The sequence below is a fragment of the Polyodon spathula genome, chromosome 26 (genome assembly GCF_017654505.1).
Source record: "Polyodon spathula isolate WHYD16114869_AA chromosome 26, ASM1765450v1, whole genome shotgun sequence".
Classification (NCBI taxonomy): domain Eukaryota; kingdom Metazoa; phylum Chordata; class Actinopteri; order Acipenseriformes; family Polyodontidae; genus Polyodon; species Polyodon spathula.
The window spans coordinates 8,436,281-8,462,203 of NC_054559.1; the positions used below are offsets into that span (position 1 = coordinate 8,436,281).

General features: G+C 37.3%; 1 protein-coding gene across 3 annotated transcripts in view; it reads left to right on the forward strand.

Annotated features, from left to right (window-relative positions):
- The window catches only part of mad1l1 (mitotic arrest deficient 1 like 1), a 246,114-nt gene that overhangs the window by 5,674 nt on the left and 214,517 nt on the right, over positions 1 to 25,923 (forward strand). For all 3 annotated transcript variants that reach the window (XM_041229834.1, XM_041229836.1, XM_041229835.1), the window contains exons 8-10: positions 131 to 245; positions 4,418 to 4,479; positions 15,580 to 15,666. In XM_041229834.1, coding sequence (XP_041085768.1) covers positions 131 to 245; positions 4,418 to 4,479; positions 15,580 to 15,666 — 264 coding nt within the window. The remainder of the gene's footprint in view (positions 1 to 130; positions 246 to 4,417; positions 4,480 to 15,579; positions 15,667 to 25,923) is intronic.

Consider the following 25,923-nt stretch of genomic DNA (forward strand, 5'->3'; position numbering starts at 1 on the left):
ATCGAACCTACGATCACCAGGCTATAGGGCATATCCTACACTCCACGTGGAGCGCCTTTACTGGATGCGCCACTTGGGAGCCCTCAACTTCTCTAAGTTTAAAGTTAATTTTGTTTACACCCTCTGATAGAGAAACCAGGGAGAACAACACTCTTCTCAAGGAGGAAATGGAGGGTATGCGACGGAAACTCGAGCGTTACGAAAACACCATAAAAGACATGGTCAATTTGGAACTGGGGAAAGAGGTAAGGTTCAAAGTAGATTCATGTCTTCTAGGTTCTGCTTTTTGGAACAGGTGGCTAAATGCTAGTTTTGTTTTTATTTGTATTACAGATAGGTCCTCATCTTGAGTCAGCCCCTTTTTAACTTCTTGGTTTCTGTGTGTAAATGATAGATTTGGAATCCACTGCCCAGCTTCTCAAGGGTTCACACACCTCGTCACTAAAGAGGACAGACCTTCTGCCACCCTGCTGTGTGTTCAGAACGCAGAGATCAGATTCTTCACTAGTTTGCATTTAAGGACTAGAGCAGGGGTGTCAAACTCCAGGCCCGCGGGCAGAATACGGTCCTTGGAGATACTTTATCCGGCCTCAAGCAAAGTTCATTCATTAGTGTAATTTGGCCCGGCCCAGTTTGAGTCTGTTGGGTTATTACACGTAAGAACTCCAAATCCTATCAGCCATCAGAAAAGTAGCGGGAAGCTCAGAGCTAAAGAAACAGAAGACCGCAAGAGACAGCCAATCGTATCTCGTGCTTGGTGCTTATGGCATGTTTTCAGTTCGACACTGTCGCCTACTGGCCGTCAAAAACAGTAATACTCTCAATGTCCAAGAAAAGAAAGATTGATAAGGAAGGCAGATTGTTTCAGGAAAGGTGGGAGTCTGAATATTTATTTGTAGAGCAGCAAAAAAAAAGTTTGCTTGGTATGTGAGGGAAGTTTTGTGGTGATGAAATGATTCAATTTAAGGTGTCACTGTGAAACGAAACAAAGAGAAATATGGCGAGTTTGAAGGAAAGCAAAGGCAAGAAAAGCTGGCCGAATTAAAAAGAACCCTTGATTTACAGCAGAACATGTTTAAAAAGGAAAAAAGTGAAAGGGATGCGGCAGTAAAAGCAAGATATCTTGTGTTAATCGCAAAGTTGTCAGAGCCCTTTTCTGAGGGTGCTTTTGTAAAAGACTGCATGCTTAAAATCACAGAAATAGTCTGCCCTGAGAAAAACCATGTGTTTTCAAATGTCAGACTTTCAAGAAATACTGTGGCTGAAAGAGTGGAAGAACTTGCTTTCCAATCTTCGAGAGCTCACTTAAAAAGCAAGCGATTTTGTAGCCTTTTACTCTTGTGTTGATGAGATTGTTACTGATACTGCTGTGTTATCTATTTTTATCCTGGGTGTTGATGCAGACTTCACTATCACCCAAGAGCTTTTGGATGTTGCAGCTATGCACCTCACTACCACAGCAAACTATATTTCAACAGCTTGAAGTGTGCACACAACATGAAATTACAAGGGATTGACAACAACAGATGGAGTGCCTCCCATGTGTGGTGAAAAAATGGGCTTGTTGCTTTGGTGTGCAGGAGGTGAACTGCAAGGACACTTGTAATGTACCACTGTGTTCTCCACCAGCAAGCGCTATGTGGGAAGGTGCTGAAAATGGATCACACAATGGTCACAGTTGTGCAAACGATAAATTTCATCAGGGCGAAAGGTTTGAATCATCGGCAATTCCAAAAGTTGCTTGACGAGCTTAATGCTCAATATGGTGATTTGCCTCACCACACCGAAGTTCGCTGGTTTAGGTTCATTGAATTTCGTCAAGAAATAGACATTTTCATTCATGGTAAAGGGAAAGAAATTGGACCGCTTTCAGATTCAAAGTGGTTCTGTGATTTGGGATTTCTCAGCGATATATCCGAACAGCTCAACAATTTAAAGGTGAAACTGCAAGGCTTTAAACAAGTCATAACTGAAATGTATGACAGTGTTAAGGCGCATCAGCTAAAGTTACATGTGTGGGGAAAAACACAAGCAGCAAGGAAACCTTTCCCATTTCCTAACGTGCCAAGCTGGATCTGATTCTGTGATTTTACTTTTCCTGGTAGTGCGTTTGCTGCAAAACAGAAAGTGTTGCATGGAATTTGAACACCGTTTTCCAGATTTTCGCAAGTAGCAGTTCCAGTTCCAGCTTTTTTCAAACCCATTTGGTGTTGATGTGGAAACTGCACCAGAAGACATCCAGATGGAATTTATTGAATTGCAGTGCAATAGTGCACTGAAGGCTAAGTTTTTTTGATTCTGTCTCGGCTGAGCAGTTTTACCCGTTTTCTTTTCTTCCTTCCAGCCACATTCCCACAGCTCGGCATTCAGGCTGCATGCGTCATGTCAATGTTTGGCAGTACGTACTTCTGCAAACAGCTGTTTTCACCGATGAAGATTAATAAATCCACTGAAAGATCTCACCTGAATGACAAGCATCTACACTCCGTGCTAAAGATCATTTCAGCACAAAACATGAATCCAAATACCGACACGCTTGTCTCTCGAAAAAGGCGCTAGATTTCTTCAATAAATGAGAATGCACAGGGCAGCAACTAGGTAAGATAGATAAAATGTAAAGTACATGTATATGTATTAAAAACTGAATATAAACACGTGTTTTCTACCTCGCCTATTAAAATTCATGTGTATATGTAAAAGGTGTGTTTTGTGGCCTGCATCAAATGTTAAATTAAGATATGGCCCTTGGTAAAATTGAGTTTGACATCCCTGGACTAGAGAAAGAAGGTATGCTAATGCCCCTTTCACACAGACTAGTTATGACAGCTCAGAACGGGCACTGATGTGGGTTAGGGTTACGCCGCAGAACTGTCATATTTTATGCCGTCTTTGAACCACCTTGTGAGATGGCACTGAACCTTCTCGACTCCTGTGTGAAAGGCGTTGAAGCACTGTAGTGGGTGTGGATTGAAAGTCACATCCCATGTGTACTGGATGTATGGTGTATTTTTGTTGTCTGTGTTACGTGCTTTAATTTTTTCAAATACAATGGCTGATCAAGAACGAGGTAGTAATTGGAGACCGGAAGAAGTTAGGGAATTTTTGACTTTACAGGATTACTATTCTAGGATTGGCAGCTATGAAACAGATGCAGCATTTTGAAGTGTGTAGTAGAATCTGGGGCCACAGACCCTGTGCAAATCCAATTAATGTGTTTTTTTTTTTTTTGTTTAAAGTTGCTTCCCCATGTTATGCTTTGTTTTGTTACGGTTGCCATTGCTATAAAAACAATCTGACTGACAGGTTTGAAAGTTTTACTCGCATGATCTCTTTGCCTGTGTGAAAGGGTCATGACTTATTATGCCAGTATAGATTGTGCAATTTCGTGCTGTGTGAATGGGTATTTTAAATACATATTTTTTTAAACTGCTCAGTAGCGGCATTTGTGTGCGAAAGTGGCATAAAACTACACCAGATGATGAGCTTGTGATAGTGAAAACTTTTAATAATCTGGATTTTTCCAGCTGTCCATTTTTAGGAATGATCATTTTAAGGTGTGGGTAGAAAAGAAATAAGGTTAACCTATGCTAATTCTAACCTCCATATATGTAGACTTGAATTCACTTGCCCATGCAGTATGTGTGTTTTTAAATTGTTGAATTTGTTCCGATTCAAGAAAGTGTTCTGATACTGGAGAGTCTAAATACCCCTTGCAGGTCTTAACTTTGGGAACCCCACTTCGTCTTGTCCAAGTTTTAATATGCATCAAATAATTTAATAGCATTGATAGCGAACTGAAAAAAAAAGTCATTGAGAAACTACATTCCCAATTGCAAAATTAAGTTAGACCTAGGTGAAGAGTTGGTTATATGATTCATCACGCAAAATGCATAAATTGTGATCCAAGTAGTAACTGGTATTGCTATTGTCATTACATTTATAGTGGAAATAAATCCACCAAATATTTAACACTATGTCTGATAACACATCTCTTATTTTTTCCACAGTAAGATACAATACATGCTGGACCTTTCTCATATTTAAATGACAAGACAAGTTAATATGCAATGCTTAGCAGTATATAGATTTCTGAGTAAAGATTTATTGTTTTACGTGCTTGTTAGTGAACATGTATGCATACAGGCATATTCAGCCTTCCAGCAATGCTAACCCATTTCCTTATTGTTTGTGTGTGTGTACCCCATTGTTTCTTTCATTGCTACTAATCTTACGATTGAGTGTTTTATGGTTATGTATAAAATGTCTTCCTGATAAGGGTTATGTCTGTTAAATGTGGTGATGAGAGTCTCTGCAGGAGTTTAACATATTCACAGTTGCAGTTTGTTTTGATTGCATATGGATTTCACAAATAGATTGTTCTTGGTAAATACTGTGTGTGTTTTTTCTTTTCTGACAGAAACTTGTTATGAAACTGCAAGCCTGGGAGAATTTGGAGCATGCTACTGGACTCAATATCAGGTAATAATACTATTACTAGTAGTAATAATACTAATACAACAGTAGTCTCTGGCTAAGAGAACACCTCTCGGGAAGCAAGCAAAGTGTTTTATATCAAGTGTTCTCTAAGACAGAGTTAGCCACCAGACAAAATGTGAATCAATAAATATGTATTACTTGTCACAAGGCACGTGCATCAACATATGAAATTAACAGAGAGAAAAGTAATAGGCAAGTGTATGTTAATAAACTATAATAAAGTACAGACAGACTAACATTAATAAACTAACTTGACAAGCTAAATTAACACAGCATGCTACACCTGTTAAATGCAGCAGCAATATACAAGACATGCACATTGTATAACAGAATGGTGAAGCAACTCTCCAGAACGGAAAACACCTAATTGCTCTGCGCCTTGTCAAGAACTTGAACAATTTTCACCATTTGTTTACGTGCCATTTTGTAGCCGAGGTGCACTTGTGGAAATCGGAATACAAAACAAATCGGTGTCACGATAGTGTTATTTTAAGTGAAGTTCCTGTTCCTTTAGCTTGGTTCCTTTACAATGGGGCAAAAGTGTTCTCTTAAGAGGTGTTCCTGTACGTGGAGGCTACTGTACTAATAATTAAACAAATTAGCCTTTCCCACTTTTCACTTTTCCAATTTAAATAAACCTTTTTTTTGTATTTTATTTTGTAACTACACTTGTCTATGAATGCACATAGTTTTTCGGCATAAACATTACATTCTCTTGCTGACTTCCAAAACTTTCTGATCTAGCCACATAGTATTTTAATGCTTATGTTAGGATTTCTATGCCTGTTGCATTTTTACATTTTTTTACAAGTTCTTTTTTGTATGGTTAATATTAAATCCTTGCCATGAAGGGGGTGTGGAAAATAACTGAAAACACATGAAATATATTTTTTTAGTACACTCAAATCTAAAAGAAAAATAAATTACTTGAGATACCGTATCCCTCCATAGATACAATACTTTCTAAAACATTTAGTCTTGGACGTACTGACAGTGCAGTAGAATGAAGTTTGTGTTGTCTTCCACCAGGTGGAGCACTTGAGTTGTGATTGGTTATGCTCTGTTATGGCATGCAGAGAAGAATCAAATAAATTTGCATATTCTTTCATTTAAAATTAACCTATATACTTAATTGCTGTTGCTTTTCTCAGTCAGTTACAGTTTTCTATATTAACTTAAACTATCTTTCTATGAATTCTTGGAAAAACAATTAAGAAATCGTTAAATATATATCTATATAGTATATATATATATATTATATATATTATATATATATATATATATGTAACACTGTGTGTGTGTGTAAATATAAAAATGCATGCGCATAACTGTTCAGTTGGAATAACTCTCATTAAGTCTAAAGAGCAGACTGGAGGATTGACTAAATAGGAATTGGATGATTAATAATGTTAAACATTAATTCATTAATTTTGTTAAACATCCTGGGGCTAAATTGTGTAGAATGCAAGCTTGAAATGATGCATGTACAAGATTAACCATATTTCATTCTGTGAATAGCTTTTGCACAATACACACATTGGTACAACTTGCACAAGGGATTTGAACTTGTGACCCTTTTGGGTGCAATCATCTTGCACTCTCTGTAGGCTCCTTTCAACACAGTATATAATCTATGGTCATGTCGATAAGAGAATGATAAATACCAAAGGCATTGAGATAGTCTTCAAATATGGTACACAGCTGAGTTCTATGATTCTTTTGGTCACCCTTTTGTTGAGCAGTGGTCCAGGGCTTGTAACCAGAAGGTCACTGGTTGACTGACTTGCTATGTGATCCTGAGCAAGTCACTTAGCCTACTTGTGTTCCATCCTGTTGTAAGTGACTGCATATAATGCACAGTTCACAGCCTACCTCTGTAAAGCGCTTTGTGATAGTGGTCCACTATGAAAGGCACTATATAGAAATAAATATTTTCTTAAGTGCATGAAATGCAAACAAAACCAGTTCTTTTGGTCACATTTTGAACTCCTTCCATATTTTAGAAGCTGGTAACAACTGGTACATACAGGTACTTCATATGGTGTACATGCACGAATTTGCAAATCATTCTACCAGAGCCCTCTGAAATTCACAAGAGAGTTAAAACGACATGACTAACCTACAGTTCAGTCATAAACCTCAAGATGTCTGTGCAGCCACTCCAGCTAAACTGATCAAAAGAATAATTTATTAACCCATTACATTCTAGCTAATTGTAAAATACCCCCTAATTACAAGGGACAATTATTGCCATGCTAGAAATTGATGCTTTTAATGAAAAAGCTTACCTCGAGACTTGCTATTTTAGAGCAAATGCATGCAACAACAAACTCAACATATTTATTTGAGAGATTGCATATAGTAATATGCACCGGGTATGCTGCACACTTGTTTTGTAAAAGTTGCAGAATTGATACATATTGAGCACTTGCTTAAGAGATGAACAGCACAGATGCAGAATCAAAAAACTTTTCACAAAGTTTTTGAAAAATTAAAGCATTACTACAACCCTGGTGAGAATAAACTATGTTTTATTTAACCAGCTCTCAAGTTTCTGAAGGTAAGGATTTTAGACCCACAACATGATTTTAGTTTGGATAAAGAACCCCTCCCATTTGATTCTTACTGTAAACCAGAAGTGGAGGGATATCAACTATATGCAAAAGGAAACTGTAGTGAATTTTCTTTGACCGAATTTGGGAAATGCAGAACTATTTCCCAATCTAACAAGAAAGGCTTAAATATATTCGTTGGTTGTTACCAGTTCGGTGGATGCTGAAGTGTTTGTTCATATGGACGCATTTTCACAGAGCAACGTTTGTCCATTAAAGACTGTGTTAAACCATTGACGATGCGAAGCACAAGAACAGAGTGTGTATTTTTTCATACAAAAATAAGTAACACTTACAGTGGCTTGCTAAAGTATTGACCCCCCCTTGGCATTTTTCCCATTTTGTTGCCTTACAACCTGGAATTAAAATTGATTTTTATTTGGATTTCATGTAGTGGACATACACAAAATAGTCCAAATTGGTGAAATGAAATGAAAAAAATAACTTGTTTAAAAAAAATTCTAAAAAATAAATAACGGAAAAGTGGTGCGTGTATATGTATTCACCCCCTTTGCTATTAAGCCTCTAAATAAGATCTGGTGCAACCAATTACCTTCAGAAGTCACATAATTAGTTAAATAAAGTCCACCTGTGTGCAATCTAAGTGTCACACGATCTGTCACATGATCTCCGTATATATACACCTGTTCTGAAAGGCCCCAGAGTCTGCAACACCACTAAGCAAGGGGCACCACCAAGCAAGCGGTACCATGAAGACCAAGGAGCTCTCCAAACAGGTCAGGGTCAAAGTTGTGGAGAAGTACAGATCAGGGTTGGGTTATAAAAAAAAAAAAATATCCGAAACTTTGAACATCCCATGGAGCACCATTAAAGCCATTATTAAAAAATGGAAAGAATATGGCACCACAACAAACCTGGCAAGAGAGGGCCACCCACCAAAACTCACGGACCAGGCAAGGAGGGCATTAATCGGAGAGGCAACAAAGAGACCAAAGATAACCCTGAAGGAGCTGCAAAGCTCCACAGCGGAGATTGGAGTATCTGTCCATAGGACCACTTTAAGCCGTACCCTCCACAGAGCTGGGCTTTACGGAAGAGTGGCCAGAAAAAAGCCATTGCTTAAAGAAAAAAATAAGCAAACACGTTTGGTGTTCGCCAAAAGGCATGTGGGAGACTCCCCAAACATATGGAGAAGGTACTCTGGTCAGATGAGACTAAAATTGAGCTTTTTGGCCATCAAGGAAAATGCTATGTCTGGCGCAAACGCAACACCTCTCATCACCCCAAGAACACAATCCCCACAGTGAAGCATGGTGGTGGCAGCATTATGCTGTGGGGATGTTTTTCATCGTCAGGGACGGGTAAACTGGTCAGAATTGAAGGAATGATGGATGGCGCTAAATACAGGGAAATTCTTGAGGGAAACCTGTTTCAGTCTTCCAGAGATTTGAGACTGGGACAGAGGTTCACCTTCCAGCAGGACAATGACCCTAAGCATACTGCTAAAGCAACACTCGAGTGGTTTAAGGGGAAACATTTAAATGTCTTGGAATGGCCTAGTCAAAGCCCAGACCTCAATCCAATTGAGAATCTGTGGTATGACTTAGATTGCTGTACACCAGCGGAACCCATCCAACTTGAAGGAGCTGGAGCAGTTTTGCCTTGAAGAATGGGCGCAAATCCCAGTGGCTAGATGTGCCAAGCTTATAGATACATACCCCAAGAGACTTGCAGCTGTAATTGCTGCAAAAGGTGGCTCTACAAAGTATTGACTTTGTGGGGGTGAATACTTATGCATGCTCAAGTTTTCTGTTTTTTTTTGTCTTATTTCTTGTTTGTTTCACAATAAAAAATATTTTGCATCTTCAAAGTGGTAGGCATGTTGTGTAAATCAAATGATGCAAACCCCCAAAAAAATCAATTTTAATTCCAGGTTGTAAGGCAACAAAATAGGAAAAATGCCAAGGGGGTTTTATACTTTCGCAAGCCACTCTATGGGCTCATAAACAACGTCCTTTTAAAATCCTGTTGTACGTATTCACAGGGATGTAAGGGTTAAATAACTGTTAGTAGCCACCTACAGTGTTCTGTTAATTAGTCTGCTGATACATAGTTTGTAGTAATGGGATGATCAGTTCATATAGTTAATGTAATGGGATGATTGTTTAAGGATTTCTCATTGTGGCTTACTGTGGAGGCTATATCGACATCTTGGTTGTAGGACTAAATTACAGGTTAATAGCCATTCCCCTTGAACCTTCCTTCAGTGATTATTTTTTCTTAAGTCTTGTTTAAATCAATATCCTCCCACATTTTATAAATATATTTTCAGCATTTCCACCTTGAGCTCTAAAAAGAACTGTTAGTTAGTCTTTTTGTTTTTAGTAACCCTCGTCAGCCTCATAGTGTATACACGTCTAATAATACATGGCTATTGTTTTACTTTTAAGTGCTGTATCTGTTGGTGTGCGTGGCGCTTCCATTGAATAAAAGATTTCAGCGGTTTAGGTTATTTAATTATCTCCTCAAGCTAAGCCTGAATATTGTGTTAAATATGCCCTTCAAAATACGATTGTTTATTTACCCTTGCTAAAATCTGATTTAGAAACTAAAGTTGAGGTTTTTGAAGTCTGATTATCCCATGAAATTGAATTTTTAAACCAAATTATGACTGGATTTGCATACATTCACAGGCACCATTGAGAAGATGGTTGAAATAAATCTATTAATGAAATCCGCTTACTTTGGTTCCTTAGGGTAGCAGGTTATTTTAGGAATGCCGCTTTTTAACGCAAGGTTAGATGATCACTTTCTTCATTTTAGAATTGGTTCTGGGAACTATTGTCATTCTTTGTTGGAAAACTTGCTAACGCGGTTGTACGAAGAATATTTTGAACATCATTTATGCAAAGCTGGTCAGGTATCTTGATAATAATTTATAATACTCAACATTTTAGTTTTGGAAAACATACTGCTGAATAAATATACATTTTTGAAAACACTGACAACTTTTTTTTGTCAGTATTTAAGTCAAATGTGACCACAAAATCACAGCCAATCCTGATGATAAAAATTTCTCAAGGGACCATTTGAAATAAGACAGGCGGTTTGATGGCATGTGAGCGATAGGGAAATAGAAGAATAACTTAAGAATGGTTACTAATTTATCTGTTTTTTTTTTTGGTTGCAGTAAGTGGAGTTATTAAAGGAGAAAGTCTTAAACATTTTACACCAATCATGTCATCTCTTCTGCCTCATTCTTTTGTGACGTGGCTTTACTGCAAACTGACATTAAATGGTTAACATTTATAATGACGAATGATCATCTGGGTCTAGCTAAATGTCATGTGATGTTAATTAGACACTAAAAATAATAATTCATGAAGATTTACCTATGTAAGAGTTTAAGCTGAAGTTAAAATGAGTTAGAGGCAACAAGAAGAGCTGACTGCCAACAAGAGGGATTAACTGTAATGGGGCTTAGGCTAGGAATTCAATTCTCGTCTGAGTCTTTCCTTTTGGGACCAATTCTGTTCGTCTTGTTTTGTGCGTAATGTTTTGAATGAGAAGTGCTTCATGAGATATCCTGTCACAAGATTTACAGGATCAATTTAAAAAAAGTGTTTCTTATGGAAAAAGTAATACCAGTGCTGTAGCACCGTAGAGGAGCAAATTATAAGAAAATAAAAATCTGGTTTGAGAAGAGCAAGGGCAAAGGGGTAACTGGTTAATAAAATCTTGATTCCAGTATGATTTTGATGCATAATGCGTAATTTGCCACTGAAAACACCAATGAGGTTGTCTGTGCGAGAAGCATGGAGGCTTGAGAGTGCTGCCCTGCTCTTTCTCCTCAGAGAAGCACACACATAAACACAGCTATAACAAACAGATGTTTGCTTAAATGTGCTGTGAAGTGCCACAAAATCGTGTGTGGAGACACTTGGACTTTTAAGGAATATACGTCAATTGATTAGACCTGTTTTTGAGGTTTGAGGTTTGAGGCTTAGGTGTTTAAAAAACTGAGTTCAGTTAACTAACTGAGTGTGGCTGTAGTCCCAATCAATAGTATAAGGAATAATTGTTAGTGGTGCTTCTGTTCATTAAAATCTGGCCATTGCCAGCAGTGCAATAATGCTGTGCCTTGTGTAAAACATAATTTTGATCAAACTGGCATGTAGTAAAGCATATATCAACCTGAGCTGACATTATGGTGATGTGATTTATTTAAGCGGCTATTCGTGTTGCATCTTGCTCTTCATTTTTTTTAAATTTACTTTATTATTTATAGTGACTGTTGCCAGATAACGTGAAAATGTATTTCTGAAATAGTGTAACTAGGCTGATGTAGTGTAATGGGACTATTTAAATGAGTCAATAGACACTGAATTAAAACATCACATCTATGAGAGAGCTTGGAGTATGTTAATGAGGCCACGTACAGTGTAAAGTAATGATTGCTTAACATTGGTAAGATGTAATCCCACAGCTTTTTCAAGTAAAGTGTGTGCCAGTGGCAGTTCATAGTGCAACTTTAATAACCTCCTTAAGGGATTCCTGATTGGCTCACCTGGTAAAGGCACTACCATAATCACACAGTCAGGGTGGCCCACATCTTGGCTGTGAAACGTTGCTGATCTTTGCTTGATTTCATAAGGAACGTTGCTTTTGGCCCTAGTTCAGGTGGTAAAATTGTTTGGAGCTCAACATCGGCCCTTACTGGAAAAGCACTGGTCATGAACCCTGGGTATTTACTGTGTTGATGGTGGGCTCTGAAGACCCTGTGACTGCTTCAGTTCTTCTCGGCTGTTGTGGGAGTTATTGCAATGAGGAAAGGTACTATAACTGGACGCTCTTAAGCGGCAACAACAACAAAAAATGCAGACCAATGCCCTACTCCTCGTGGACCCCCTTCCAAGGTCAGCTACTCGGCACTAGTTAAGCCAGGAGACCCCATATACATATCCCCTTCTCATTTTGCAATGTAGTCTACTTTTACATTAGCATCCCACATCGTGATTATTTTAAATCACCTTTCTGCTTGTCCCTGCTACCAGAAAAGAGACCACTCATTCTCCCCTCTTTCATTCCAATTGCTTATCCTGTTGGAGACAATATAATTAGTACTGATCCTGAGGGACTCTGCTTGTACACTTCTGTTAAATTAGCTAATAGCCCTGAGGTCATCTGAACTCGTTTAGGTTGTAATCCTTACATCTGTCAGATCTGATATTATTTATGGTCACTTCAAGGGCTGTTAAGACAGTACATTAATCCATTCTGTCATCTGGGTCCTGCGCTGCTATGTGCCTTTGGCAAGTCATACATTGCTATAGTGTAAGTATATTTGTTTGTGTTAGTTCTTTTACTTTCAATGGTCTAATCTCAGTTTTGAAACCCATTCTTATATGGTGGCTGCCAAGTCTAATCTCAGTGCTGAGAGGAGGCATTTTGATTTTAAAGTGGCCACATCATGGGGGGGGGGGATAGTTAATGGTTCAAAAACGGTTGTTTTACGGTCACCCAAAATTTCCGAACTCTGGAACACAAAATACAAAGGCTTCTGAGAACTACACCCTCTTGATTTTCCTTCCAGAAGACCTTCGATGTGGGAGAACTAAATTAGATTGAAAGAAGGTGAAGAGTAGTTTATAGATATATAACTTTATTCTATCTCAACGGTAATATACTGGTAAAGAGACCGACGACTGATTTCACTGGCTAATAAACGAATGAATTATGCTTATTTTTCACGGTCAGTTAATAAAGGAAGTCGAACCTATTTTGCTTGGAGTGTGTAACGAAAAGGAAAAAAAATTTTTTTATAAATATTATGAATTATCCTTTTTGTTTAGTTTTAAAAGCTCATTCTTCTCCTTTTTGGAAGACATACGACTTAGTTTTTAGTAGAAATATCTCGCAAGCTTTTCATCTCTCTCTTCAAAAAATATGGGAACCACTTTTATATGACAGTAAAATCTCCTCATTTTGACCATGAAAGCTATGTTTAGAAGGGAAGCATGGCACACACAACAAATGCAAAAATGTCAATACAACAATGAGCCAATTTTAAAATCAGTGGTAGACATCAGTCTGCCTGAACAAAACTGCTCTCTGCATTATAATACACACTGGTGGCTGCAATTACTGGAATGTATTTCACTTTTTAAACATTTTTTTTTTTGGGTGTCAAACTCCATTCGTTGTTATGGTCCAACACAACCCATCTACACCCAGATTTTATATTGTAGTCCGGGGTTTCATAGGAAAAATCGGCGTGCCCAAAGAAACAGATTTTCAGACTTTAAAGAAAATAAATCCACAAAATTTTCAGAGGTGATTCACCCATGGCCTGCAGAAGAAAATTCTTCCTGCAAGGTTATGTGATGTTGTTTAGCCAATAATGGCGTTTTAATATATCCAAGCCATTTTATAAATGTACTTATTTGCATATATAATGAATCGCTTCATGCTGATGCTTGCACTGAATCCTGATGCACTTCTCACTGCATTGTGTTCATGCGTTGCTCTAGTTCACTTAACAGCAATATTAGTAGGTAGCATTGAAGACGAATTCACAACGTTTGTTTTTTGCCATGCAGTGAAAATTCTGCAAGAATGTGTGTTTTTTTTTTTCCCCCGCGATCACGAGGGACTATTTAATAGCACATATTCTCCTGTGTTTAACATAATCTAAACTCAGAAATTACATAATCATGTTAGTTTGGCTCCAAACACTTTCTAATACTGGTGTCTCTAGTTGATGTAGGGCTGTGAATGGACACACATTTTGAGGGGCATCGTTGCAGAGAAGGGCATCCATGGCAATTGCCGTATGGCTGCTGTATATTTTGAGCGTGGGAGGGGATTTAGTAGGCTAGTACGATTGTTGGACAGTTTAATGAAGTTGTGCCTTTGATTGAATATCAAGCATGAGAAAGATGGGAGAACTCCTTTTTAATCATCTTTTTATGTTTTATTTCTTTTTTTTTTTTTTTTTTTTTTTACTCCACATAACTTGTCAGACTGGAGTTGATTTGTAACCCTCGTGAGAATAATATCTTTGTAAATTTGAACTTATTACTGACTTTGTACAAAAAAAAAAAAAAAAAAAAATCACATCTTGTGTTTCTTTTAAAGTAATCTCTTTCATAAGATGAAAAGCACCTTGATTGATGAATGTGAGTTTGTTTGTGTGTGTAGTTGGAAAGCAGCAATTCAATAACATGCCCTGTTATAAAACACACATACAGTACACAGTTAAAGTAAGCTATCTTTAAGTAATGGGCATATTCTTGAATCCTGAGCATGCAAATGTGTGTGCAGATAGAGATTTGCTTTGAACGCAGATGTATCAAGTATTATGGCAAAGGAAGATGACATTCATGCATATTGGTAGTTGTAGCAAGATGTTAAGTTGAAATATTTTCATTTTTTTTTTTTTTTTTTTTTTTTTTTTAACTGTCTGCTAGATAAATTACACACTGCAGGGGTGTAGACACATGAACAGAAACATCATATATAAGATCATATATATTTCTCTTTCTGACACTGGTCTGGTTAACCCTATGTTCCGAATTCTGATTCGTAGTTTTCTCATAGTGAGGGGTGGGGGGTAGCTAAAGAAAGATTGCATCCCAGCTATTTTATTCTCCTTCAGTTCATGTCTGAAGCACCATAATGTACAGAGGTGAATTTCAGTTGCCTGTCTATAATAATTAATATGCAGTATCTGTGCCCTTGACAGTACCATAGTATGTGCTATACAATTCATCAGCAATGAATTCAAAAGCTGCTTTTTTTGTTTTTAATGCAGAACAGTTCTCACCCCTCAGGAGATGGAAGCGAGATAGCCGATTGTTTATTAATTCGATGTAGATGTCAGGCTTCAAGTAATGTTTGCACTGCTAATTAAAGCTGCAGTATCCCATAATCATGTTCAGTTTTAGATTACAGTATAACTTGCTGAAGGGCTTTGCTTATTGCATTACTCCATGCAACAATTGGTATGTATGGTGAGCTCTTTTCCAGCAGAAAGCAAATATTTTGAACTTGCTTGTCACTAACATCACTCAGTGAACCAAATACTGCTTTCATTAGTATGCTATGTTGGGTGCCGTACTCCAAAGTGAAATGAACCCCATAAAGCAACAACATAGACCATGTAATTGTATTCATTCCACTGACCTTTAATTTAAATATATGACCAGTCTATTTTGCTCCTATTACAGCTCCTGTGACATACCGGTATCTAAGAGGAACATTTTTCTTATTGACAGCAGAGTTTTATTGCGTTCTGCTTTTCATTTAAAAGCATTTTTTAAAGGGGCTTATTTGTGTGAAGGACACTTTGCAAGTTGCAGTTGATAAGAACGAGGATGTTAGGTCAAAGTACTAACACTGGACTAAGTTATTTTCAGAAGAATGGATAATTGAACTCTTTGTACTTCAGTTTTTTGTTGTCCTAGTTACAGTACTAATGTGCGTTTTCTCCTGTATTTATTGTTTGCAGGACTCCAGAAGACCTATCCAGAGAGATCATTCAGATTCAGCAGAGAGAAATTACCCTGAAACAGCAGAACTACACTGTCACCAACCGGTAAGGTTCTTTCCTGAATCAAAACATGCCGTCTCGCCTCAGATGTTTTATGCACTTATTTATATGTTTCATAGGATTCTAAAATTAAACCGTGACTCCTAAAGAAAGGAGTCGCACATTAAAAGAAATTCAGTCTGGAAAATGCATTGCGCTTGAGATTTTCAGGTCCATGTTAAGACTGTTCGTAGAATTTATGCGGGATGGAATCTGGAGCGAAAGATTTAGGCACTGACAAGTCAAAGATCTCTTTAGTTAGCTCCAGCTCCAATGCGGGAGTTTGTATAGGCCATCAAAGGGGTGAGAACAGTGGGGGGGCATGGGGCAAAATTGCCCATGTAGCCAAGTTTCTAAGTGTGACATTCCTATTCTGCTGTAGATACATTCAAACGTATGTCTGTACTTATATATGGCCTGTACTAGTTGGTTGTTTGGAAAATGTGTTGAAGCTAAGGGTGATTGTAGTACCTAAATGGATTGAGGATGCCAGATAAACTCCTTAAATTAGGTCTTTGAAATTGTTAAAATGATCCTAAAAGTCTTTGACATTAGTGTCAGAAAAATTGTATGAACCCTGTATTTACAACATCTAATTGAGTTAAGCAGAGATTGTGTATAATTTTCAGCTGAGGTTTCATAAAATGTAATATGTTTGAATTAGGCATACATGTAAAATTTTAATCAGTAATATTTCAAAAATTATGTTTTGTTAACTAGCCTCATGGTAAAATGAAAAGTTTATAAGAAGTAATTTCTGAGTTTCTTTTTGTCCAAAGTAAAGTTCAGATTTTGCTTCTGAAGTGGTCAGAATGCATCTGAGAGCACGTACAACCCCAGACCCCTAGCCAAAAGTTTTGTTTTGCCCCAGGAGTTTAAGTCAAAACGATCAATGGCTGCTTTCACTGATGTAGAAATGTAGCATCTTGCATTTCGTAGCCCTCCCCCTGTGCCTGCAATAAGTGAAAGTGATGTGCCACTGAACCTGCTGCGCTGACATTAAGTAGTTCCAGTGTTTGTAGATCAATAACCCCCAAACCTATAAAGATGCCTAATATAACTCAGACAACATTAGTGGTTTCCTATAAACCCCCCAGAGCAGCACACCAGGGCAGATACTCCAGAATAGTGTAATTCACTGCCTGTGCTGGTTTTGTATATAAACGGTAATCGTTAGGGGAGTTTGAGTGCTCCCCATGGATTTCCATGTTGACTGCTGTTCCTATTTTATGCTCAGTTTCATCACTTTAGAACTTTGTCAGTAGACCTTTTGTGCTGCACAGGTTGGCAAATAACAAGCTATAAGAGAGTACAACAAACCCATCATTTTAATGCAACACATCTGTTGACTTCAGAGTCCAATATAATTACTGGGATAAATGCCAAATGATATTTAGAGAAAGGTTATGCGGCTCTTTTGAAGTTCATTGGGCATAATATTCTTTGTAGATTTGTTATTTTGTGCTTTTAATTGCAGTGATTTCCAGAGTTCTTAAGTAAAGGTCTTCACACACCAGACACGATACAGCAAGCGAATATATGTCGTATGACACACTGCATCACAACAAAAATTAAACGTGTTTCTGATACGAGACGTTCACGCTGCCTGCGATGCGACGGTTGACGCAGAAACAATGTGAAAAAATGTAATTGGTGTCTATATAACAGTACTAGCATACGTGTGTTTTTTTTTTCACAATCTGAGGATAGTCGCCTGTTTTACATTGTGTGAAACAGTAACAACTAAACTTTTTTTTTTTTTTAGAATTTAATTGTAATGTTGATACTTGCTTTTATCATCTCTGAATGCTTTATATTGTTCTGTGTGATTTAAATGCATAACCTTTACAGTAACATAAAATATGGTTTATTTGCTATATAATATCTATCTGTTTATTATACCATAACGAAACCACTGATATGCATATGTGTTTTTATATATACACGTAACTCGTCATTTGTAATATTCTATTTAAAAACCTGATTAATTGTATAAGACAAAATTAGTTCAAACAACCAGTGGTGGTTTTTGTTTTGACAAGTATTTAAAAGCGATTGTTAATATATGGGGTGAAATGTGACATGACATCGCCACTGGTGTGAAAGGTAGTGTCACAACGAAAATAACATTTTATCACCAGACAAATCGCTTTGCATCGTGTCCGGTGTGTGGAGACCTCAAGTCTGTAAGTAAGAGTTATGGTAGCAGGGTGGTACAGTTGTTTGGTATTGTACAAAAAAAGTGTATGATGGAAACAGTGTTAGAAGCAGCACAGGGATTTAATCTTGCATCTGATTAGTGCTAATAGATTGTTTTACCAAACTCAACCCCTTTAGCTTAATCTTTATTTCTTGATAGATTTTTATATCCAGTCTGTCTAAATTGAGAAAAAACACATAATTTGAGGCCATTTAAGTGAATAGTTTAAAATCAAATTAAAGCAAAAATTGATCACTTCTCATTATATCATTTGTACAGCAAATTAGAAACGTCAGAAAGTGTAGTTTTACCATGTCAGAGTTATATATATCTACAGTTGGCGTCGAAAGTTTGCATACCCCAATAGAAATTTGAAATTTCACGAAAACAACTGCAGAAAAAAAAATTCATGCAAAAGTTCTGCTTTTGTGGAGGAGGAAAAAAAAATTACAAAAAATGTTTATTGTACTTTTTATTTCAGCAATTTTTTTGCAAAATTCAAAAAATGCTAATTCAGTACCCTTTGATGCTATGATAGTATTAGAACATAAAAAAGTTTACAAACGAGAGGAGGCCATTCGACCCATCTTGCTCGTTTGGTTGTTAGTAGCTTATTGATCCCAGAATCTTATCAAGCAGCTTCTTGAAGGATCCCAGGGTGTCAGCTTCAACAACATTACTGGGGAGTTGATTCCAGACCCTCACGATTCTCTTTGTAAAAAAAGTGCCTCCTATTTTCTGTTCTGAATGCCCCTTTGTCTAATCTCCATTTGTGACCCCTGGTCCTTGTTTCTTTTTTCAGGTCAAAGTCCCTTGGGTCGACATTGTCAATACCTTTTAGAATTTTGAATGCTTGAATTAGGTCGCCACGTAGTCTTCCTTGTTCAAGACTGAACAGATTCAATTCTTTTAGGCTGTCTGCATATGACATGCTTTTTAAACCCGGAATAATTCTGGTCGCTCTTTTTTGCACTCTTTCTAGAGCAGCAGTATCTTTTTTATATTGAGGTGACCAGAACTGAACACAATATTCAAGATGAGGCCTTACTAATGCATTGTACAGTTTTAACATCCGTTGATTTAAATTCAACACTTTTCACAATGTAGCCGAGCATCTTGTTGGCCTTTTTTATAGCTCCCCTACATTATCCAGATGAAGACATTTCTGAGTCAACAAAAACTCCTAGGTCTTTTTCATAAATACCATCTCCAATTTCAGTATCTCCCATATATTTATAATGCACATTTTTATTTCCTGCATGCAGTACCTTACACTTTTCTCTATTAAATGTCATTTGCCATGTGTCTGCCCAGTTCTGAACCTTGTCTAGATCATTTTGAATGACCTTTACTGCTGCAGCAGTGTTTGCCACTCCTCCTATTTTTGTGTCGTCTGCAAATTTAACAAGTTTGCTTACTATACCAGAATCTAGACACAATCTCCCTTTCCTAAAACCATGTTGACTGTCTCCCAGCACCTTGTTACCATACAGGTACTTTTCTATTTTGGATCTTATTATAGTTTCCATAAGTTTGCATATAATAGAAGTCAGGCTTACTGGTCTGTAGTTACCTGGTTCAGTTTTGTTTCCCTTTTTGTGGATCGGTATTACGTTTGCAATTTTCCAGTCTGTCGGTACCATCCCTGTGTCAAGAGACTGTTGCATGATCTTGGTTAGCGGTTTGTAAATCACTTCTTTCATTTCTTTGAGTACTATTGGGAGGATCTCATCCGGCCCAGGGGATTTGTTTATTTTAAGAGCTCCTAGTCCCTTTAACACTTCTGCCTCGGTTATGCTAAAGTTACTTAAAACTGGATAGGAACTGGATGACATTTGGGGCATGTTGTCTGTATCCTCCTTTGTAAAAACTTGTGAAAAGTAATCATTTAATATATTTGCTATTTTTTTCTTCATCTATGATTTTGCCATTTGTATCTCTTAGACATTTAACCTCCTTTTTTAATGTTCTCTTGCTGTTGTAATATTGGAAAAACATTTTGGAATTGGTTTTAGCCCCCTTAGCAATGTTCATTTCTATTTCTCTCTTGGCCTTTCTAACTTCCTTTTTGACTTGTGTTTGCAGTTCTGTGTACTCTTTCTGTGTACTTTCTTTTTGGTCCCTTTTTAATGCTCTGTAGTGCCTTTTTTCGCTGAATATTTTTTTAAATTGGTCTATTAAACAATTTTGGCAATTTAGTTTTACATTTAGATTTGTCTACTTTAGGGATGTAATTGTTTTGCGCCTCTAGTACTACATTTTTGTAGAACAACCATCCTTCTTCTGTGGGTGTTTTCTCTATTTTACTCTAATCTATTTCTGTTAGTCTCTGTTTCATACCTTCATAGTTTGCTTTTCTAAAATTGTAAACCTTAGCTTTAGTCATTACTTTTGGGGTTTTAAAAAGCACTTCAAATGAGACCATGTTGTGATCTGAGTTTGCTAGTGGTTCTCTCACCTCTGTTTTAGTTATTCTGTCTTCGTTATTTGAAAAGACTAAATCAAGGCATGCCTCCCCTCCTAGTCGGTGCCTTGACCAATTGTTAGGAAGCAGTCATTTGTCATTACCACCATTTCAGTTTCATCCGTCGTGCTCCCCACCGGGTTTTCACATTTTATATGGGCGAAGTTGAAATCCCCCATTAGTATGGCTTCTCCTTTGCTGCACGCATTTCTACTGTCATTGTATAACAGATTATTGTGCTCACCGTCTGAATCTGGCGGTCTATAGCATGCTCCTATTATTATGCCCTTTGAATTTGTCTGTTTTTCTGACCCATATTGATTCGGGTTTGTTTTTTTTGTTCAGGTTTAACACCTGGGCTTCAAGACTGTTTCTTATGTATAGCGCTACCCCTCCTCCTCTTCTGTCCTGCCTGTCTTTCCTATACAGTGTATACCCACAAATACTATATTCGTCCCCATCACTCTGACAACAAAGTTTCTGTAACCCCTATCACATCATAGTTAATTGTTAGTGCAGTAGCTTCAAGTTCTAAAATTTTATTTCTGATACTTTTAGCATTTAGATAAATACATTTAATGGTTGTCTTACCTGAGTTGTGCTTGTTTTGATGTGGTCTCCCTTCTGTTTTTTTTTATTGATTTCTTCCCCCCTTCCTTTCTAATTTAAATGCTTCTGCTCAAGGATCTTTTCTCCAAGTAGACTGGTTCCCTTTTATTGTCTACAAGGTGCTAGAAATTTCAATATGATAATGCAGAACCTAATTCTAGAAACGTCTAGAAAATGCTGGATTGTAGCTGAACATTCTTGGAGTATAAAAGGGTTAGGCATAGGTCAATACCAATAAACCAGTAAAAGTAAAGAGCCATCAGAACACCTTAGGCAGGACATTATTTATTGTCATAAAGCTGGAGAAGGATACAAGAAGATTTCCAAGCATTTGAGTATCCCACTGTCAGCTATTGTTTCTATTATCAAGAAGTACAAGACTCCTGGTACGGTCACAGCTCCCTCAATCTGGAAAAAAGAAGGTTCTTTCACAAAGAACAAGTAGAAGAATTGTGAGGAAGGTTGATAACAATCCAAGATTGACTGCCAAAGATATTCAAAGTGAATTGTCTGCAAGTGAGACTGGGGTTTCCATTTCAACCACAGGTCATATCGCATGGTGAAGGTCTCAAAGGTCGCAGGCTAAGGAAAAAGCCACTCTTGGGAAAGTCACAAGGACAATTGCTTAAAGTTTACAAAATGGCATTTGAATGTTGGATGTGAGTTCTGGTCAAAGGTTTTGTGGAGTGGTGAAACGAAAATCGAGGTATTTGGTCGCGCTTAAAGTTGTTATATTTGAAGAAAGTCTGGTGAGGCGTAGAAAGAAAAGACCACCATACATACACAGGGCTCTACATTTAGATTTTTAACTACTGGCCCCTCAGGTCACTGAGCAAGTGTTTTTACTGGCCCGGATGCAATTTTGTCTGGCCCAGTATATTTATATATTTTTTCATGATGGTTTTTATTTTCAGTATGTTTTTAACTGTATCTGTTATGTTATTTGTTAATGTTTGAACACTTTGTGAACATGGCTAAACTTTACCGGCTTACACTGTTATGCTGTCTGCTTAGTGCACACGCATCTGCCATTTTACTCTTGGTAGCGTAAGGGACCAGAGTTCAGGTAATCGAATACACAAAAAGGTTGCACCCTGTGGATTCAAATAAGAAACTATTTGAAATTCCCATCCCTATAATAATAAATACTATTAAAACAATATTCATAATACAAAATAATAGCAATCCTATATAAAGCGTTGTCACTTGTGTAGCCCCCCCAAGTCAGCGCCAGTCTTGCTGAGTGATACCAGCGAGTCCTGGAAAGATTGTGAATGGCATTTTTGATCTGAATACATCAGCTCCCAAATCAAAAAGTTAGACAATTAGATTGCGTATCTGGGTATCCATCGGGACATCTTACTGTGAGACTGGATATGATTTAGATTGTAAATGAAATGTTGAATTCACAGTATATAAAGCTGCTGTTTTATCTGCAAGTCTGGGTAACTGACGCCAAACAAGGCAAAATGTTACTTTTTTTCTGTCATAATGAAGCCGACAGTAAAGTTAGGATTAGTTCGTAGTTATGATTTTAAAAAATGGTTTGTAAATCAATTTCAGCTTTTTGACATGCTGGCCCGTTTTCCTGGATTCATGAAACAGAAGCCATGTGCACTATATACTAGTTAAATGGAACCGGCCCAGTCGGGCCTGTGGTGCTTCATAACTAACGGCCAAACTGCGCTCTCTACCGACCCCGGGCCACCGGGCCATGGTTAATGTCGAACCCTGATACGTACCATCAAGCATGGAGCTGGTAATATCCTTCTATGGGGCTGTTTTTCTCCTAATGGCACACAAAATTTAATTCCAATACATGGTAAAATGGATTCCATAGCATGCCAAAAGATATTTTGGTATGAGTTGAAGAATCATGCTAAAAGATCATTGGCAAATATCCTAATCATTTAAGAGAGGTTATTATTGCTAAAGATGCCTCAACTAGCTGCTAATTTCATGTTCCTTGTCAGTGAGTACTTTTGAATTTGTTATTTTTGGAGTTAAAAATAGCTGAAATAAATAATTGTAGATATCTTGTAACTTTTGTCCTCATCCAAATGTAAACTCTTGACTACAACTGTATATACTGTAAGGTAGCTATAATCAATTCAGCATAAGGATAACATATGTCCTGTTGCAAAAACAAAACACAAGTGCCACTTAAAGTGAAACATTATGGCTCAGTGGAGAAGGGATGAAATGACTGAACCAATCATGCTTAAGCACTGAAGAAAAGCCACCTGAGCTGGTTCAGGTTTTGTGTTTCAACATGGCAGGGGACATGCAGTACTATTTGTAAGATTCAGTATCTAATCAGGAAGCACATTGTCATTGTTTGTTGGATGTGTTTCCACAAGTTTGAGTGCCAGCTGGCCCGTAATGAGTGGTGATTCAAACTTTAGAAAAAGCCTTGTTTCGTGCTACTTGTACTGGTAGTGTTCCACATTCTGTTCTAAAGGATGAGGCATTAAGCCCCTTTTCCTTGTAGTGCTTTTTTAATGTACCTATTGATGATGCGTTATAATGGCATTATTTGAACAGAACCCCCATCTCCGTGCTTTCACTTCACTTTATTCACATTGCTGACCTGTTCCCCTGCCTTGGCTCTACAGGCTGCAGGTGGGTCACCCACGAAGCCCGGCCCACTGTGCTCTGTATAGCTTGGTTTCACAGCTCCCGTGCTGCCCTCCCATACTGCAGGTGGGTCACCCACGAAGCCCGGCTCGCTGTGCTCTGTATAGCTTGGTTTCACAGCTCCCGTGCTGCCCTCCCATACTGCAGGTGGCCGTGGATATTTAGATTGCTGGGGATTGCTTTGGGCAACTGATTGACACCAAAAAAACAAAAGCATCTAAAATTTCAAACACAGATCGTGCCCACTGCAAAAGTTTACAATTAACTTTTATAGATGTCGAAAACTTTGTAGGTGTATCAAACACAGCAACGTACAGTAAATAATGCTTTTATCCTCCCTAAAGTCTATTGCATTTTAAGTATTAGATTTTCAGTGTTGGTGCTAATTTCATCTGGGAACAGGCTGTGTCCTTGGATGTTGAAGTACAGATGATTCAAAAGCAAATTATCATACATCTGGATCTGGTTATTTTTGTATTCACCTGTTATATCGGCATATGCTAACGTTGTGTTCCCTGGTGCACATTATAGCTAGTCTTAGTTGTTTTTTTTTGTGTGTGTGAAAGATGTGCTCAGATCTTCCCTGGGAGATTTGAACAAATTAATAGCAATGAAAAAGAAACCATTTTACAATTAATCGAAAGTGGGTGGAATTTCATACCTTTCAGAGGGTTTTATTGCAGTCTGTGCTTCATATAATGAAACACATGACTTATGCAGCAGGAGCTATCCGACTGTGGATGTAAGTAAAAAAAATAAAATAAATAAAGGTTTGGGAATATTATAGGCAGTTTAGTGATATTAGAATTCGAGGCAGAGCTTTTACAATCCTGTTTTGTAATTTTCACTGTGCATTGTTATCTGACTGCAACCAGAAAGACAAAGTACATTTTAGAGAAGTGATGAAAATGTTTAAGTTTGTTAGAATCTTTGCAGCTTAGAGTAATTTAGAGGTTTCTTTATGCACCTGTGTTGCTGCTGATGGCTCTTCTTCTCAAATATACTATTTGTACAGCTCTGGCCAAAAGTTTAGCGTCACCCTATGGAATTAACAGATTTGAATAAAGTTATGTTAACTTTTTAAATTATATACTGCTTTGTAGTTTTCCATATACTGAATGACATTTTTTAAAATCTAACATGAAATAATGTCTTATGGTGTCTGGTAGATATTTGCAATCTAACTTTTGTACTTTTGATTACATGTGGTTAAATAAAGTATGTGTTATATATATAATATATATATATATATATATATATATATATATATATATATATATATATATATATATATATATATATATTCTCAATCCTAAAATTGTTTGTGATGCAAATCTTTTGGCCATAGCTGTATGTTTGAACAATTTTTCATAGACTTCTATTATCCAAATTTGTTCAATATAGACATGAGCTTATGGGTCTTTGTGATTTCAGACTGGGAATTAACCCTAACGTTTTATGTCTTAAATCACAGATTTTCTGTGTTCCTGTAATATTTGTGTCTTGGAACCAGTTGCCTCCTCTGGAGTGCAGATGACTGGAAAGCAAATTCTTTCATGATGTCGAGGTACTTGTCGAATTCATTTGCCATCTGGTACAGCTAGTGGAGCACAAACGATGCCTTGGAGAAGTGCCCAGTATTGAAATCTAACCACAATTGGCCCAGGAAATGAGACCCTTTTCTGAGTTAGTAGCCTGTTGAGCCATCCTAGCGCTTCTGTTCTAAAACTGGAGATTTCTACCTTCATTTCTTTCTAGTCTGGCCTTCCGCGTTTTTTTTTTTTTTTTTTTTTTTTTTAACTGATCATGCAGAGCTTGTGCAAGTCCCAAGAACAGTTTGCAATTTAACAGTTAAACAGCAATTTGAAAAGCACAAAAGCATTGTTGTGCTAATCATAATACCTGTGACATCAGTGAACCCCTAATCAAAGTCCTTTTGAGTTTCAGTTGTCCTGGTATTTAACTAAAACTACATCTATGAAATGTGTGTGTGTGTTTTTTTTTTTTTTTTTTTTTTTTTTTTAGCATTGTTTGGTAAAAAAAAGATATGTCATTGCTGCAGAGGATGAGAAAAAAAATCTAAGTAAATAATGTGTATTTTGATTTGATAGCGTCCAATAAATACAAAATGAAAGGAACAAGCAGACACGCTTTTCCTGGGACTTGTTGCTTTTCTTCCAGTTTATCTGATAGGTAATGAACTGCAAGTTTGAGAAATAAAAATGTTATGAAACTACAAGTTTGCCAGTATTCCCATTTGGGTGAAGGCCCAGACACCTACTGGGGCACATCCAAATCAAATCTACAGCTATGGTCAAAAGTTTTGTTTTGAAACAATTGTGTTGCTGCACTG